A 17509-nucleotide genomic window follows, 5' to 3' on the forward strand; every position below is an offset into this window, starting at 1 on the left:
TTGCAACGATGATATTTTTATTGCAATAGGCAGTTAACTTGGCTGAAGTAAAAACACCAAAGTGCTTTTCCTGTGTGGGCAACCGCTGAAATCTCTGTTCAGACCTTTTAGATTTATCTGGACTGCTTGAAAACTGTCTCATGCAAGCCCAGTTCAGGGATCAAGCGATGCTATGGTGAGTTTATAAACAAAATTTAGAGCTCCCCTTTGTGAGTCTGTCATCTCCCCACTAACTTTCCAGCTGCTGTGTGGCGTGTGTGCCAAGTGGCTTCAGTCATGTATGATTCTTTGTAACCACATGGACTGTAACCTGCCAGGCTCCTCTGTCCATGCAAATCTCCAGGCAAGAATACTGGAGTGGGTTGCCATGCCCTCCTCCAGGGGGTCTTTCTGACCCAGGGATCAAACTCATATCCCTTATGTCTGTTGCACTGGCAAGCAGGTTCTTTACCACTAGCGCCACCTGGGGACCCTCCCAGCTGCTGGGGTTACCCCAAATCCTGACCTCTGGCTACTCAGTTGGAAAGTCTGTCAACATCCTTTTCAAGTTTTACCTTGGCCTGCACATTGGGGTAGAAAATGTGGTAAACATGGGACATTCATGCAGTGCCATTCTCCTTTTCCAAACAGATACTCATCCAGTTTCTGCCTGCTTTTGCTTGTTACCCTTGTATTCAAGCAGTTAAACTTTCATCTTTTTGACAGATTGTAATTATTACCACAGAAGGATTGTTCAAAAGGTGGTACTCCTTCCTTATTAGAAGCAATGGTAATTCAGTTGGGAAAGGTAAAAATGGTACTAAAAGAACTGGATATCCATAGGGAAAAAAATGAACCTTAACCCTCCCCTCACACAAGAATGAACACAAAACAGATCAGAGATTTAAACGTAAAAACTGAAGCTATATATTTCACAAAGAAAATCTCTGTGACTCTGAGGTAGACAAAGAATGCTTAGATAGGACAAAAACGCATGAGTCAAAATTAAAAATGAATGAACATCAATGTTAATTTTATGACTCACGCATTTTGTGTTCTATCTAAGCAATCTTTCTATACCACAGTCACAGAGATTTTCTTTCTGGAATATATAGTTTCATTTTTTACATTTAGAGCTGTGATATACTTTGTGTTCATTTTTGTGTGAAAGGAGGATTAAGATTCACTTTTTTTCCATATGGATATCAAAAAAAAAGACGCTTGCTCCTCAAAAGGAAAGCTATGACAAACCCAGACAGCAGAGACAAAAAGCAGAGACATCACTTTGCCAACAAAGGTCTATATAGTCAAAGCTATGGTTTTTCTAGTAGTTAAGTATGGATGTGAGAGTTAGGCCATAAAGAAGGCTGAGCACTAAAGAACTGATGCTTTCAAACTGTGGTGCTGGAGAAGACTCACGAGAGTCCCTTGGACTACAAGGAGATCCAACCAGTCCATCCTAAAGGAAATAAACCCCGAATATTCATTAGAAGGACTGATGCTGAAGCTCCAATACTTTGGCCATCTGATGTGAAAAGCCAACTCATTGGAAAAGACCATGATGCTGGGAAAGATTGAAGGCCAAAGAAGAGGGCAGCAGAGGATGAGATGGTTGGATAGCACTACAGACGTAATGGACATGAATCTGAGCAAACTCTAGAAAACAGTAAAGCACAGATATGCCTGGTGTGCTGCAGTCTATGAGGTCACAAAGAGTCAGACACGACTTAGCAAAAGAACAATAAACTGAACATCATTAAAACTAAAAACTGCTCTAGAAAAAAACATCATTAAAAAATGAAAGTGCAAGGACCTTTCCTGGTTGGTCCAGTGGCTAAGACTCTGCATTCCCAATGCAGGCAGCCTGGGTTCAGTCCCTGGTCAGGGAACTAGATCCCGCATGCCACAACTAAGACCCAGTGCAGTCAAATAAATAAATAAATTTATTTAAAAGAAAGTGCAAGTCTCAGACCAGAAGATATTCTGAACGTATATAATTAACCAAGTACTTTTATATAGAATATAAGGCAATTTCAAATTCTCAATAAAAAAAAGACAAGTCAGTTTTTAAATTGACAAAAGATTTAGATAGACACATCACGAAAGATATCCAAGTACTTAATGAACACATGAAAACATGGTCAATGTCACTGGACAGCAGTAAAGTACAAATTAAAACCACAAAGTGATACAAATACCCACTAGAATAGCTAAAACTTAAATGATTAACATTTACATGTGTTGGCAAGGATATGGAGAATTGCAACTCAAACATTCCTAAAGGGAACCTAAAATCATACAAATACTCTAGAAAACAGTTTGACAGTTTCTTATAAAATTGAACAATTATTGTGTGATCCAGTTATTCTACTTCCCAGGTACTTAACCTAAAGATTACACACAGATGTTCACAGCAGCTTTATTCATAATGGTTTCAAACTAGAAACAACCCAAATGTCAATCAACATATGAATGGATAAACAAATTATATATATATAAATACATACAGATAAAGAAGACGATAATATTGACATACACTAAAATAGGAGTTAATGTCAAAAACATAACAGAGAAAGAAACTAGATACAAAACAGTATATTCTGTATAATTTCATTTATTTATATGATATTAGAGAAAGTCAAAACCAATCTATAAAGTAAAAGCACATTAGTGGTTGGCAAGGGTTGGCAGAGAGGAGATAAAAAATGAAACAGGACAAGGGAACTTTTTGGGGTAAAAGGTGAGAATGGGGAAGAAGCTGTATCTGAGAAGATACTGACCAAGAATTTTACAAAACTGATGGGATATATCAAGCCGTGATTCAACCCTACAAAGGATGAACAGTGTGCATTAGAAAAAATATATAAGCATAGGCTATGGTTTTTCCAGTGGTCATGTATGCATGTGAGAATTGGACTACAAAGAAAGCTGAGCACAGAGGAATTGATGCTTTTGAACTGTGGTGTTGGAGAAGACTCTTGAGAGTCCCTTGGACTGCAAGGAGATCCAACCAGTCCATCCTAAAGGAGATCAGTCCTGGGTGTTCACTGGAAGGACTGATGGTGAAGCTGAAACTCCAATACTTTGGCCACCTGATGCGAAGAGCTGACTCACTGGAAAAGACCCTGATGCTGGGAAAGATTGAGGGCAGGAGGAGAAGGGGACGACAGAGGATGAGATGGTTGGACGGCATCACCGACTCAATGGACATGGGTTCGGGTGGACTCCAGGAGTTGGTGATGGACAGGGAGGCCTGATGTGTTGCAATTCATGGGGTTGCAAAGAGTTGGACACAACTGAGCTGAACTGAACTGCTATAACTGCAGTAGGGAACTAGGTAATGCCCAGGAAAAGTAATGAAGATGCAGAATGTATGAGGACAGCAGTGACAAGTTACTATACAGACCTGGAGGTTTAAAACAACAGAAATTTATCCTCTCTTAATTCTGGACACTATAAGTCTGAAATCAAGGTAGTAGCATGGCCACGCTCCCTCTAAAGAGTTGAGAGAAGGCTCCCTCTTTCCCTCTTCTTGGTTTCTAGTGGTTGCCCACAATCCTTTGTGCTCTTTGGTTGCAGCTGCATAATTTCAATCTCTGCTTCCAGAATCTTCCCTCAGTGTGTATGTGCTCCCACTGTCTCTGTATTCAAACCTCCTTCTTTCTCTTATAAAGACACCAGACACTGGGTTAGGACCCACCCTAATCCAGTATGACCTCATCTTACCTTGGATAAAATCTGCAGAAACCTTCAGCTCAGTTCAGTCGCTCAGTCATGTCCGACTCTTTGCAACCCCATGGACTACAGAACACCAGGCTTCCCTGGCAACCTCCCGGAGCTTGCTCAAACTCATATCCACTGAATCAGTGATGCCATCCAACCATCTCATCCTCTGTCGTCCCCTTCTCCTCCTGCCTTCAATCTTTCCTAGCATCAGGGTCTTTTCCAAAGAGTCAGTTCTTCGCATCAGGTGGCCAAAGTACTAGAGTTTCAGCTTCAGCATCAGTCCTGCCAATGAATATTCAGGACTGATTTTGGATGGGACTAGTTGGATCTCCCTGCAATCCAAGGGACTCTCAAGAGTCTTCTCCAACACCACAGTTCAAAAGCATCAATTCTTCAGCACTCAGCTTTCTTTACAGAAACCTTATTTCCGAATTAAAATCACATTCACAAATAACAAGGGTTCAGACTTAAAACATGTTTTGGGGCAGGAGATGGGGGTACACAATTCATCCCACACCAGAGACTGTCTCTAAATTTAAGAAGCTGTACAAAGTTCTAATAATTCCTATCCATGTTCTTCAGGTCTGAGTTTCTGGAATTCCCTTGGGCCTCCTGTTAGCTTTGTTTCTCTCCGTGGATAGTGCTTTTTAAATGACCCTAGCCCTCTGAACTTACAACTCCTGTAAAGCCCTCTCTACAAAAATTTCTCTTTCCAGGTGACAGGCTTGATGGTGGAGTTAGAATAAATTCCTATCCTCCTTAATGACAGGGATCAGATCTTTATAATCCAATAAAAAGCAGAATGGGGTATGCTATACAATAAATTAAATTCAGCTGTGTAATGTTTCTCGTGGGACCTCATCATTACCTTCTAACTGAGCTTTGCCATGTAAGAAAGACTTCCTTATGGATTTCCCTCACACTCCACATCCTTGCTTTCCTCCCTCTGAGACTATTTAATAGTTTTAAAAATCTAGAAGGCACTTATTTAACTTCTGAGAGTAGAACCACAATAGTAGATATAATGGTCATCTGAGTTAAATTCACCCATTCTAGTCCATTTTAGTTCGCTGATTCCTAACATGTCGACATTCACTCTTGCCATCTCCTGTTTGACCACTTTCAGTTTGCCTTGATTCATGAACCTAACATTCCAGGTTCCTATGCGATATTGCTCTTTACAGCATCGGACCTTGCTTCCATCACCAGTCACATCCACAACCGGGTGTTGTTTTTGCTTTGGCTCCATCCCTTCATTCTTTCTGGAGTTATTTCTCCACTGCTCTCCAGTAGCATACTGGGCACCTACCGACCTGGGGAGTTGATCTTTCAGTGTCCTATCTTTTTGCCTTTTCATACTGTTCACAGGGTTCTCAAGGCAAGAATACTGAAGTCGTTTGCCATTCCTTTCTCCAGTGGACCACATTTTGTCAGAACTCTCCACCATGACCCGTCCGTCTTGGGTGGCCCCACAGGGCATGGCTTAGTTTCACTGAGTTAGACAAGGCTGTGGTCCATGTGATCAGATTGGCTAGTTGTCTATGACTGTGGTTTCAGTCTGTCTGCCCTCTGATGCCCTCTGATGCCCTCTCTCAGCACCTACCGTCTTACTGGGGTTTCTCTTAGCTTGGACGTGGCGTATCTCTTCACAGCTGCTACAGCAAAGCGCAGCAACCGCTCCTTACCTTGGACGTGGGGTATCCCCTCTCAGCCGCTCACCACTCCAGCGCCGCGCAGTCGCCGCTCACCACTCATACTGTCCTGAATGCGGTACTTGCGTGCAATCTCAAAAATGACAGAATGATCTCTGTTCGTTTCCAAGGCAAACCATTCAATATCACGGTAATCTAAGTCTATGACCCGACCAGTAATGCTGAAGAAGCTGAAGCTGAACGGTTCTATGAAGACCTACAAGACCTTCTAGAATTAACACCCAAAAAGATGTCCTTTTCATTATAGGGGACTGGAATGCAAAAGTAGGAAGTCAAGAGATACCTGGAGTAACAGGCAAATTTGGCCTTGGAGTACATAATAAACGAGGGCAAAGGCTAATAGAGTTTTGCCAAGAGAACGCACTAGTCATAGCAAACACCTTCTTTCAACATAAGAGAAGACTCTACAATTGGACATCACCAGATGGCCAACACTGAAATCAGACTGATTATATTCTTTGCAGCCAAAGATGGAGAAGCTCTATACAGTCAGCAAAACAAGACCGGGAGCTGACTGTGGCTCAGATCATGAACCCCTTATTGCAAAATTCAGACTTAAATTAATGAAAGTAGGGAAAATCATTAGACCATTCAGGTATGACCTAAATCAAATCCCTTACGATTATACAGTGGAATTGAGAAACAGATTTAAGGGACTAGATCTGATAGAGTGCCTGAAGAGCTATGGACAGAGGTTCGTGACACTGTACAGGAGACAGGGATCAAGACCATCCCCAAGAAAAAGAAATGCAAATAAGCACAATGGCTGTCTGAGGAGGCCTTACAAGAAGCTGTGAAAAGAAGAGAAGTAAAAAGCAAAGGAGAAAAGGAAAGATACACCCATTTGAATGCAGAGTTCCAAAGAATAGCAAGGAGAGATAAGAAAGCCTTCCTCAGTGATCAATGCAAAGAAATAGGGGAAAACAATAGAATGGAAAAGGCTAGAGATCTCTTCAAGAAAATTAGAGATGCCAAGGGAACACTTCATGCAAAGATGGGTTTGATAAAGGACAGAACTGGAATGGACCTAACAGAAGCAGAAGATATTAAGAAGAGGTGGCAAGAATACACAGAAGAACTGTACAAAAAAGATCTTCATGACTCAGATAATCACGATGGTGTGATCACTCACCTAGAACCAGACATCCTGGAATGTGAAGTCAAGTGGGCCTTAGGAAGCATCACTATGAACAAAGCTAGTGGAGGTGATGGAATTCCAGTTGAGCTATTTCAAATCCTCAAAGATGATGCTGTGAAAGTGCTGCACTCAATATGCCAGCAAATCTGGAAAACTCAGCAGTGGCCACAGGCCTGGAAAAGATCAGTTTTCATTCCAAGCCCAAAGAAAGGCAATGCCAAAGAATGCTCAAACTACTGCACAACTGCACTCATCTCACATGCTAGCAAAAGTAATGCTCAAAATTCTCCAAGCCAGGCTTCAACAGTACGTGAACCATGAACTTCCAGATTTTCAAGCTGGTTTTAGAAAAGGCAGAAGAACCAGAGATCAAATTGCCAACATCCGTTGGATCACAGAAAAAAGCAAGACAGCTCCAGAAAAACATCTATTTCTGCTTTATTGACTATACCAAAGCCTTTGACTGTGAGGATCACAAAAAACTGTGGAAAATTCTGAAGGAGATGGGAATACCAGACCACCTGACGTGCCTCTTGAGAAATCTGTATGCAGGTCAGGAAGCAACAGTTAGAACCGGACATGGAACAACAGACTGGTTCCAAACAGGAAAAGGAGTATGTCAAGGCTATATACTGTCACCCTGCTTATTTAATTTATATGCCGAGTACATCATGAGAAACACTGGGCTGGAAGAAGCACAAGCTGGAATCAAGATTGCTGGGAGATATATCAATTATCTCAGATATACAGATGACACCACCCTTATGGCACAAAGTGAAGAACTAAAGAGCCTCTTGATGAAAGTAAAGGAGGAGAGTGAAAAAGTTGACTTAAAGCTCAACATTCAGAAAACTAAGATCACGGCATCTGGTTCCATCACTTCATGGCAAATAGATGGGGAAACAGTGGATGACTTTACTTTTTAGGGCTCCAAAATGACTGCAGATGGTGACTGCAGCCATGAAATTAAAAGACACTTACTCCTTGGAAAGAAAGTTATGACCAACCTAGACAGCATATTAAAAAGCAGAGACAGGAGACAGCAGGAGCGGAGCCACGGGATGTTGTCCTCCGTTGCCGCGTACTCGGGCGCGGGCCGAGACCTGGCCATGGAACCTCACAGCGCCGTGGGCCCTTTGCAGCTGCGCTTTTCGCCCTACACTTTCAACGGAGGTACTGTATTGGCAATTGCTGGAGAAGATTTTTCAATTGTTGCTTCTGACACTAGATTAAGTGAAGGGTTTTCAATTCACACACGGGACAGCCCCAAATGTTACAAATTAACAGACAAAACAGTCATCGGATGTAGCGGTTTTCATGGAGATTGTCTTACCCTGACCAAAATTATTGAAGCAAGACTAAAGATGTACAAACATTCCAATAATAAGGCCATGACTACCGGGGTGATTGCTGCGATGCTGTCTACAATCCTGTACTCCAGGCGCTTCTTTCCCTACTATGTGTACAACATCATCGGGGGGCTTGATGAAGAAGGGAAGGGAGCCGTGTACAGCTTTGACCCGGTAGGGTCCTACCAGAGAAACTCGTTCAGGGCTGGAGGCTCAGCCAGTGCCATGCTGCAGCCCCTGCTTGACAACCAGGTTGGTTTTAAGAACATGCAGAATGTGGAGCATGTCCCGCTGTCCTTGGACAGAGCCATGCGGCTTGTGAAAGATGTCTTCATTTCTGCTGCTGAGAGAGATGTGTACACTGGGGACGCACTCAAGATCTGCATTGTAACCAAGGAGGGCATCAGGGAGGAGACTATTCCTCTGCGGAAAGACTAACTTCTGAGTGCTTGTCACTGATCAGCTCAAAACTGGCCAAGTTTGTACCTTGAAACTGTTGGACTAACTTGTTTTATTAAAAAAATAAAGCCTCAAGCACTTAAAAATAAAATAAAATAAAAAAATAAAAAGCAGAGACATTACTTTGCCAACAAAGGTCTGTCTAGTCAAGGGTATGGTTTTTCCAGTGGTCATGTATGGATGTGAGAGTTGGACCAGAAAGAAAGCTGAGTGCCGGAGAATTGATGCTCTTGAACTGTGGTGTTGGAGAAGACTCTTGAGAGTCCCTTGGACTGCAAGGAGATCCAACCAGTCCATCCTAAAGGAGATCAGTCCTGGGTCTTCACTGGAAGGACTGACGTTGAAGCTGAAACTCCAATACTTCGGCCACCTGATGCGAAAATCTGATTCATTTGAAAAGACATTGATGCTGGGCAAGATTGAGGGCAGGAGGAGAAGAGGACGACAGAGGATGAGATGGTTGGATGGCATCACTGACTCAATGGACAGGAGTCCATTTCGGTGGACTCTGGGAGATGGACAGGGAGGCCTGGCATGTTATGGTTCATGGGGTCGCAAAGAGTCGGACACGACTGAGCGACTGAACTAAAACAAATCGAATTTACTCTCATTTTTAAAAGTTTGTTAAATAATTTTATTTATTGATTACAGATTCACTGCCATGTGGACTTTTTTCTAGTTGCAGAGCATGGGGGCTTCTCATTGCAGTGACTTCTCTTGTTGCAGAGCAAGGGCTCTAGGGCACGTGGGCTCAGTAGTTTTGGCTCCCCAGCTCTAGAGCACAGGTTCAGCAGTGCTGGCACATGGGCTTAGCTGTTCTGAGGCATGTGGGATCTTCCCGGACCAGAGATCAAACCTGTATCTCCTGCACTGGCAGGTGGATTCTTTACCACTTAGCTACCAGTGAAGCCCTGCTCTCATTTTTTAAATTTCATTGAAACTTCAAGAATAAAGTGGCAGGCCTGGATGGATGCATTGGTGAATATTCTATCAAATATTCAACAAAAAATTAAAAAATAAAAACAATCCTATACCAAAATCTTCAAGAATCAGAAGAATAGACACATCTCATATCATTTAAAGACAGCAATGTCCTAATTCTAAAACGAGACAATCACAAGAAAGCAAAACCAAGATGATTCTCCCTTATGTGTGTGTGTTAAGTCACTTCAGTTGTGTCCGACTCTTTGCGACCCTATGTACTGTAGTTTGCCAGGTTCCTCTGTCCATGGGACTCTCTAGGCAGGAATACTGGAGTGGGTTGCCATGCCCTCCTCCAGGGGATCTTCCTGACCCAGGGATCAAACCCACACCTCTTCTGACTCCTGCACTGACTTGCAGGTTCTTTACCACTAGCGCCACCTGGGAAGCCCATCTCCCTGATGTATCTCTAAAGGAAACAATCTTAAGATCACATTAAAAGACATGAAAACCATCAGAATACACTCCACTCATGAATGGAAAGACTGAATATAGTAAAGATGACAACTCTTCCCAAATTAATGTGTTATAGTCAAAGCAATTCCTATTGAAACCTCAAAAAGATTTCTTATGGGATTTAATAAACTAATCACAAAAATTAGTATGAAGGATCTAAGGGCCAAGAATAAATAAGGTAGAGAACAACTTGGTACAGGGAGTAAGGAAAGCAATTAACCCACTGGATATTGTCTTATTTTAGAACTAAAGTAATTAAAACACTGTATTATGTATGCATAGCTAGACAAAACAGAATAGAAAAGCTCAAAAACAAACATGTATATATCAAAGCTATGTGGGAATATGACATTATCCAATCAGTGAGGAAAGGATGTCCTATTTCAGGAGCTGGCAAACTTTTTCTGTTAATGGCCAGAAAATAATATATTAAGCTTTGAAGCCCATATAGTCTCTGTCACAACTACTGAACTCTGATGTTGTAGCACAAGAGAAGCCAGACAATAAATGTAAAAAATGGATGTTCCTGTGTTCCAACAATTTTTATTTACAAATACAGATAGTGAGAAGACTTCCCCAGTGGTCTAGTGGCTAAGAATCCACTTTTCAATGCAGGGAACAAGGGTTTGATCCTTGGTCGGGAAATTAAAATCCCAAATGCCTCAGGGTCAACTCAGCAGGCACCAAAACTAGAGAAGCCCTCTCACCACAACTTAAGATCCTACACACCGCAACTAAAACCTGAAAGAGCCAAATGAATAAATAAATTTTTTAAAAACAACAAACAGATGGTGAGCCAGATTTGGCTCATGGGCCACGGTTTTCCAAATAGCAACAGAACAATGACAAAACTTTACTAACAGCCATTTATCGCATCATGCAACAAACAAAGTTTCAGGTGAACTAAAGTTCTAATGTGAAAAAAGAATACAACATAAATTATATTCATTATTTTTCACAATAAAAGTTATTTTAATATAAAACATAGAAAATAAGGCATAATAATTGTTTAACTCAGTACTGATCAAGAACCTTCCTACTTTGTATGTTAACTCAAAAAGACAAGATACAAAATCTTATCATTTTACTTCTTGTACACATGAGTGCCCATACCCTCATATGTGAATGACCTTCCTATAACTTTAGAAAGCATTTCAGTGTCTTCTCTTAAATTCTTAATCCAGTGCTCATTTTAAAGCTGTGCTACTAATTTATCTGAGTAGGATCCTATGAGGCCTTCTCAGCACAGATTCCCCCGCACCCATGTCTTCCACCTGCCTCTTATTTATAGCAAAGCTTTAGCCTCCAAGGACTTCCCTGAATTCCAAAGAACAAAATTTAATCAGAGTTGAGAAAATAAAGAAATAAAAGAAATCAAGCAAGACAAAATAATAGTTCAGCCATAAAACAAAGTCAAAAATCTTCAGTCTCCCCTTAAAGGTTATAGATAATATTCTGAACCATATTCTTTGAGCTACTCTGCAGATACTAAAACCCATACCAGGTGTAAGAAGTTAACTGCATGCTGACCCAGAGCAGTTGGAACCAGAAGATCAAGGATACTGACTCCCAATTACCTCACCACCAACCAATTAGAAAAACGTCCATGTTTTGATCATATACTCCCCAACCCTCCCTAATAAGGGAGTCTGAGCCTTTTGAGCATGAGCTACCTTGACTTCTTGTTTGGTGCCTTCAACAAATGCTGAATTTCCCTTCACCACAACCCAGTGTCAGGAGATTAGCTTTGCTGCACACCGGGAAGGAATCCAAGTTTGGATTGGTAACACTAATGTCACTGCTTCGGCGTTCCCAATCTCACTTCCTTCAGCACAGTCATCGTAGTAAAGACACACAAGGTTAACGAAGAAAAGTCTTTAAGTCTTTCCTATCAGTGTTTGTTTCAATGTTTTGGATCGAGCCTCGACGTTTGACAGCCCTATTGGCTTTGCTCTGTTCCAAGGTCTGAACAGTAATACCTAATGCCAATATGGCATGTATCAACAGGGTACGACCAAGAACAAAACAGTCATGTATTCGATACGAATCTATCCTCATCAAGAGTCAGCAACTGGGACAAGAGCTTACATTTCTGTAGCACTCTGTATAGCGCTTCAGGTCGCTGAGGAGTCTTTCCCACCCTGTCGAAGGTAGACAGAAAGTTTATGGCAGCGATGGTGATGGAGAGCGGGATATAATTAGGAAAACGGTCGGAGGTGAGGGGGACGTCAAGTACGCTGAGGAGGGAGGGAAGCTGAGAGGCACCGTTAGTGAAAGAAAAGGAAGGGGAAGCTCAGGAGGAGTCACCCACCGGGGCCGACAGAAGCGGGGCGCGCGCGTCGTCTCTGAGACGCGGGGAAAACCTAGACGCCGCGAGGAGGCGAACTGAGAGCGCCCGCCTCAGCGAGGGAAGCTGCCCGGCTGAAGCCCCCACCTCGGAGCGACCTGCTTGGCGTCCTGCACCTCGGCCGCCGTTTTCGTCAGTTCCCCTCGGGGTCACTCACCACCAAGGCTGCCAGCGCCAGCAAGCCGCCCGGCTCCACTCCGCTCCTCACACTCGCACAGCTACACAGACTCAAGCACGAGCTCCCGGACCTTGCGGCCTCGAACGTCTCCCGGAGTGACGGACAGACGGGCCAATCGGAGCCCGGCTGGCCGCAGACGTACACGGCGGTGGGCGGGGTGGGACCAAACCGCGGGGTCGAGACGACGTCGCGAAGGCTGGTGGGCTGCGGTGACTTACCGCCGCAAGGCGCGGCTACGCGGGAAAAGCGGTCTTGACAGGTGGTCACGGTGGTATGGGGCTGAGACCGTCTCCTCAGGAGTAACCGCGGGCCTGTACCACGCCACCAGCCTATGATTCCTTTGGCCTTCTCCTTCACCAAACGATTTTCCTGTCCAGTTACAAAGTGCAAGCTGCTTTCCATTGTAAGCGTGTTTTACCATCACCCCCTCGTTGTATAAAGGGTAACGGAAACTTGAGTCCACTGTGTCACCCAAGGAACAGATACTAAAAGAAGAAAAATATGAAATTTTTTATTTCTAAACCTTCAATTTCTTACGTCTGAACTTTATCTATATTGTACACATTTTGTTAGTGTTTAAATATTGGGTGCAATTTGAGTTATGATTAAATTCCATCTGGCCGGTTAACAAAAAAAAAAAGGCCTGACTTTTTAAATTTTCTGTAACAGTCTTAAAGATTCTCTAACTTCAGTTCTTAATCTCCCATAAATCTGAAGACGGCTGGTAAGATGGGCAGGTGCTTTGAGTCCAAACCTACAGGAATCAAACTAATTTAGCTGAGGCTCCTTCTTTCTTAGAGCATCGTTTGAATCTAAAATAATTAAAACCAGATGCTAAATATGTTTCAGTGTGTGCCTCATTCAGTGATGATGGTCTCACATAAGTTTCATTTATGAAAGAAAGTAAACATTGTTGAAATGATGGAGGAGAAATAAGGCTTTCTATAGATGAGTAGTTCTTAGGCAAAACAAACAACAAACCTTACAGCTTTGAAACACATCTTGTAACAAACCACAAAAATCGTTGTTAAATTCTTGCTACCAAAATCTAAAAGAAGACTTTGGCAGGAAATTACCAGCTTATTGAGAATTACTTCCTCTACACATAAGGTAGAAAAGCATTTATGAAAGCATAGATCTACATGGGTTTCTGTGAAAATACTGAAGTGCAAGAATACTGGAGGGGGTTGTCATGCCCTTCTCCAAGGGATCTTCCTGACCCAAGGATTGAACCCAGGTCTCCGCATTGCAGGCAGATTCTTTACCATCTGAGCCACCTGGAAAGCCCAGGTCTGTAAGTGTTTAGATACCTGGCAACCGTTTTCTTAAAATTCCATCCTCGAAACACATGCTAATGAACCAGCCATCTGCAGAGTCAAATGGGGAGAGATTCCCTTCCAAACTCCCTCAGTGTGTTGACAAAATTCGTTTCCTTGCAGCCACTTGAAGTCCCATTTTCTTGGCAACTGACAACAGGGAACCACTTTTAGGAACTGGAGACCACTCCAGTCTCAAGAAAAACAGTTCAGCTATAAAGCAGAGTCCTAGTTCCTCCCCAAGGGACGGACATAACAATTTGATACAGTCTTTGAGTTCTGGAAGAACTAAGGCCCACACCTAGGAGGAGGACAGAATGATGATGTTGGCCCTCATGACTTTAATCAACTAAAGCCTAGACGTTTTTGATCATGGCCTGAGTTCTGTGCTGAATTCTCCACTGCTCAAACCCCTTCATGAAAATCCATGTACCTTTAGGTTAAAACTTTCCCCAGTTTGCTTTTGAGGGGGAGGGAGACACTGCTTTGGCGGAGATCATGACTGTTACTTGTCACAGAAACAATAAATGCTTCCTTCTCCCCATCTTTGGCTTGGTCGTGCCTTTTGGCTCAACACCCACCAAAAGCTGAATCTACTTTTTGGATAACAATAGACAGACTGCTTGGTTTTTTTATTGTAATTTATTTATGTGTTTTAGAAATATATATATCACTATTCAAACCCAGCATTATGGGGCATAAACAAGGCTTAAGTAGGAATTTTAAAATTTTTAAAGTGAGTTGATCAGAGAAAATATTTTTTAAACACTAGTACAAGTGACTAGGATATAGCGAAAATCAAGAAGGCATTACTCTAATTTGTAACATTGGCATATAAGAAATTGACTGATGACTGAAGTAATAAATGAACTAGTGGATTCAGTAGGTGTGGAATAAATTATGCAAAGCGATTCAAGAGCCCCTTCGTTGTCAGGAACGTCTGCAGAAGCCCACCAGGTGCCAAGGCTATTATGTGCAGGCAGTGGAGTACATGGTACACGTGCCGCTCTAAGCAGGCCTCAAACACGGCCCACACTGTGGGGGCCTGCAGGCCAGAGTGGGGGCGGGGAGTGCTGCCTTGCGGGGGCGTGGGCGGCCCACCAGGGGTGTGGCCGGTGAGGGGCGGGCCCAGCGGCGGAAGGCGGAAGCTGCCTGAGGTCACCTGACCCGGGAAACATGGCCGCCGCCCCTGGCGCCCGGCAGGCACTGCTCCCGTGAGCTGCTGGCTGGCTCGGGGAAGGAGGACGGAGACGAGGTTCACGCCCGGGCTCCGAGGGGGCGCGCGGCCCCGCGAGACTCGGGCTGGGGCGGCGTGGCTCATGAGCCGGCGCCGGAGGCAGCGCGGAGTCGCAGAAGCCCCTGGTCCCGGCGCGGCCCCGGCTGCCGCGGGCTGAGGAGCCGCGGGGCTCCGGGAGGCGCGCCCGCGCTGCTACCATGAACCCGGAGAAGGATTTCGCGCCGCTCACGCCCAACATCGTGCGCGCCCTCAACGACAAGCTCTACGAAAAGCGGAAGGTGGCTGCCCTGGAGATCGAGAAGTAAGAGCTGTGGGCCCGGTCTGGGGCGCGGGGAGTGGGGTCGGGGCTCCGTCCTGGCTGCTGCGGGGTCCGCTCCTCTGGGAGCCGGGACTCCGGCCTGGATGTTGCGGGTCCCGCTCCTCCGGGCAGCTCGTCATGCTTTTGCAGCTAGTGTTGCTGCCCCAAGCTTTAGGCTCTCAGTGTCGTGGTTAACAGCAGGAGGAAAGAGGCAGTACTGTGTGATCTGGGCCATATTATTTAACCTCCTGGTACCTCAAAGGGGCTGCGGTGAGAGTGAAGCGATGTTGGGTATGTACGGTGCTTAACCCAGTGCCTGGCGCATGATGCGTCCTCAGTGTGGTCTCTACCAAAACGAGCAAATCCGAGAGTAATCTCCGGTGGGAAGGAGGTGGGAAGCGTGAGAATTTGTCATGGATGTTGACCTGCCTCATTTCTTACCCACTTTTTGAGAAGTGAAAAGAAAATAAGTTGACCAAATGAAGAAGTCAGATCTAAAATCTCAAGGCTCAGAGGGCTGATGGTTTTATCTCTGTCATATCACCCTTCTCCAAAAGTGGAAGTAGGAATAATTTGTTTCTGCAGTCTTAATTACATGTGCAGTAGCACCCTCTTGTCTGTGGGGGATACGTCCCCAAACTCCTGGTGGATGCCTGAAACCCCTTGGATGGCACCAAACTCTATATATGCTATATTTTCTCCTACACATACAGATGTATGATAAAGCTTAATTTATGATTTATAATTAGGTACAGTAAGAGAATATCCTAACAGTCAGCATCACTACTGTTGGACTTTAGGGTTGTTATTAAGTAAAATAAGGGTTACTTGAACATAGCACTACCATACCAGAGTCAATCTGATAACTCAGACAGTTACTAAGTGGGTGTGTATCATATACAGCATGAGTGTACTGAAGGAAGGGGTGATTCATGTCCTGGTGGGACAGCACGAGATTTCATCTCAACACTCAGAACAGCGTATAGTTTAAAGCTTATAGATTGTTTATTTTTGAATTTTCCATTTAATATTTTCTGAACTGCTATTGACCGTTGGTATCTGAAACTGTGGATAATGGAATCCCACTGTATGTGTAAACCATGACCTGACATTTTGCTTAGTTATTTTTATTACAAAGCAAAGCGTTTCACTGGGAACATTGAGATTTTTCTGCTGTTATTTTACACGTGTATTTTTTTTTTTTCCCAGCCAAATCTTTGTGACAAAGTCAGGTGGGTAGGTAATTTCAGAAGAGTGGAAAGAGGCAGGCTGTGAAACAGAAAGAATGCCAGTTTAAGCATCAGGAAATAGAGGCTTTAGTTCCTCCCTGTCCAGTAAGGTAGCCACTGGCCATGGTGACTATTTACATTTAAATTATTAAAGGTAAAATAAAGATTTTAAATATAGTTTCTCAGTCATTCTGCCTGTATCTCACATAGCCACGTGTGGCTGTCGGCTGCCATAATGGACAGCACAGATTTTCAAACAGTTCCATCACCGCAGAATGCTTTGTAAGGGCCTAGTATAGTCTGTTGTGTGTCGCTCATTCTGTGACCTCTGGCAAATTCCTTAACTCAGGGTTTCTTAACCTCAGTGCTATTGATATTTTTGGACAGGTAACTCTTGGTTGTGGTGGACTTTCTTGTGCACGGTAGGGTTTTTAGCAGCATCTCTGATCTTCACCCACTAGACACCAGTAGCTTTCCATCACTAGTACAACCAAAAATGTCTCCAGACAGTTGCCAAATGTCCCCTGGGGATGCAGAATCACCCCAGGTGAGAACCACTGCCTTAACTGCTTTGGTTTCGGTTTCCTTCTCCACTAAAGGGTTTGGATTTTGCCAAGAGGACCCTCCTGTTCAGCTCTAAGATTCAGCGTGTCCAGAACCACACTTCTCTCATCAAGCTCCACTTTCTTGAGTGCCGTCTCTCCCCACAGCTGCTTATCGTTGCCCTGGCTCTTGCCATTGCCAGCAAATTGTATTGATGAGTATTGCTCTGATGGGTAGGAGACTCAGAACTGATGTACAGACATGGCTCCATGTCTATGGTTTTATTGGCTGAAGGTGCAGTGACATGAGTTTTGTCCATCACCCGCTCTGCTTCTCAGAAATGTTTGCTATTTTCATACTTGAGTCATTGGTTGAGCCCTTGAATAGAGGTGCTCATCTCAGCCTTATTGTTGCTTCCAGCACATCCTGTGTAAGTGCTGTCACTCTATAGGCTGTGCTGGAAGGATTTTGTCTTTAACGGGGTTTGTTTAGTGTTTAACATTGCCTTTGGCTTGTGGAGCTGGGATCGTGAAACATGTGAGAAAGAATTCATGACATTCG

At 43.7% G+C, this 17509-nt stretch overlaps 2 protein-coding genes and 1 long non-coding RNA gene across 4 annotated transcripts in view; 2 read left to right on the forward strand and 1 right to left on the reverse strand.

Moving 5' to 3' along the window:
- The window catches only part of LOC133052640 (uncharacterized), a 46003-nt gene extending 33593 nt beyond the window's left edge, over window positions 1-12410 (reverse strand). For both annotated transcript variants that reach the window (XR_009692074.1, XR_009692075.1), the window contains exon 1: window positions 12305-12410. This is a non-coding gene — a long non-coding RNA (uncharacterized LOC133052640). The remainder of the gene's footprint in view (window positions 1-12304) is intronic.
- On the forward strand, window positions 7597-8438 carry LOC133049826 (proteasome subunit beta type-1-like). The gene has a single exon (XM_061133896.1). It carries the CDS (start codon window positions 7617-7619, stop codon window positions 8340-8342), a length of 726 nt encoding a protein of 241 aa, XP_060989879.1. The 5' UTR covers window positions 7597-7616; the 3' UTR covers window positions 8343-8438.
- A 2403-nt stretch (window positions 12411-14813) lies between the features above and the next one.
- Window positions 14814-17509, forward strand: part of VAC14 (VAC14 component of PIKFYVE complex) — a 75652-nt gene continuing 72956 nt past the window's right edge. The window contains exon 1 of the mRNA XM_061137561.1: window positions 14814-15179. Coding sequence (XP_060993544.1) covers window positions 15076-15179 — 104 coding nt within the window. The 5' untranslated portion in view covers window positions 14814-15075. The remainder of the gene's footprint in view (window positions 15180-17509) is intronic.

This window comes from Dama dama, chromosome 4 (genome assembly GCF_033118175.1).
Source record: "Dama dama isolate Ldn47 chromosome 4, ASM3311817v1, whole genome shotgun sequence".
Lineage (NCBI taxonomy): Eukaryota > Metazoa > Chordata > Mammalia > Artiodactyla > Cervidae > Dama > Dama dama.

Coding starts and splice junctions, on each gene's coding strand:
- LOC133049826 (XM_061133896.1), top strand. CDS start 7,617: ATGTTGTCCTCCGTTGCCGCGTACTCGGGCGCGGGCCGAGACCTGGCC.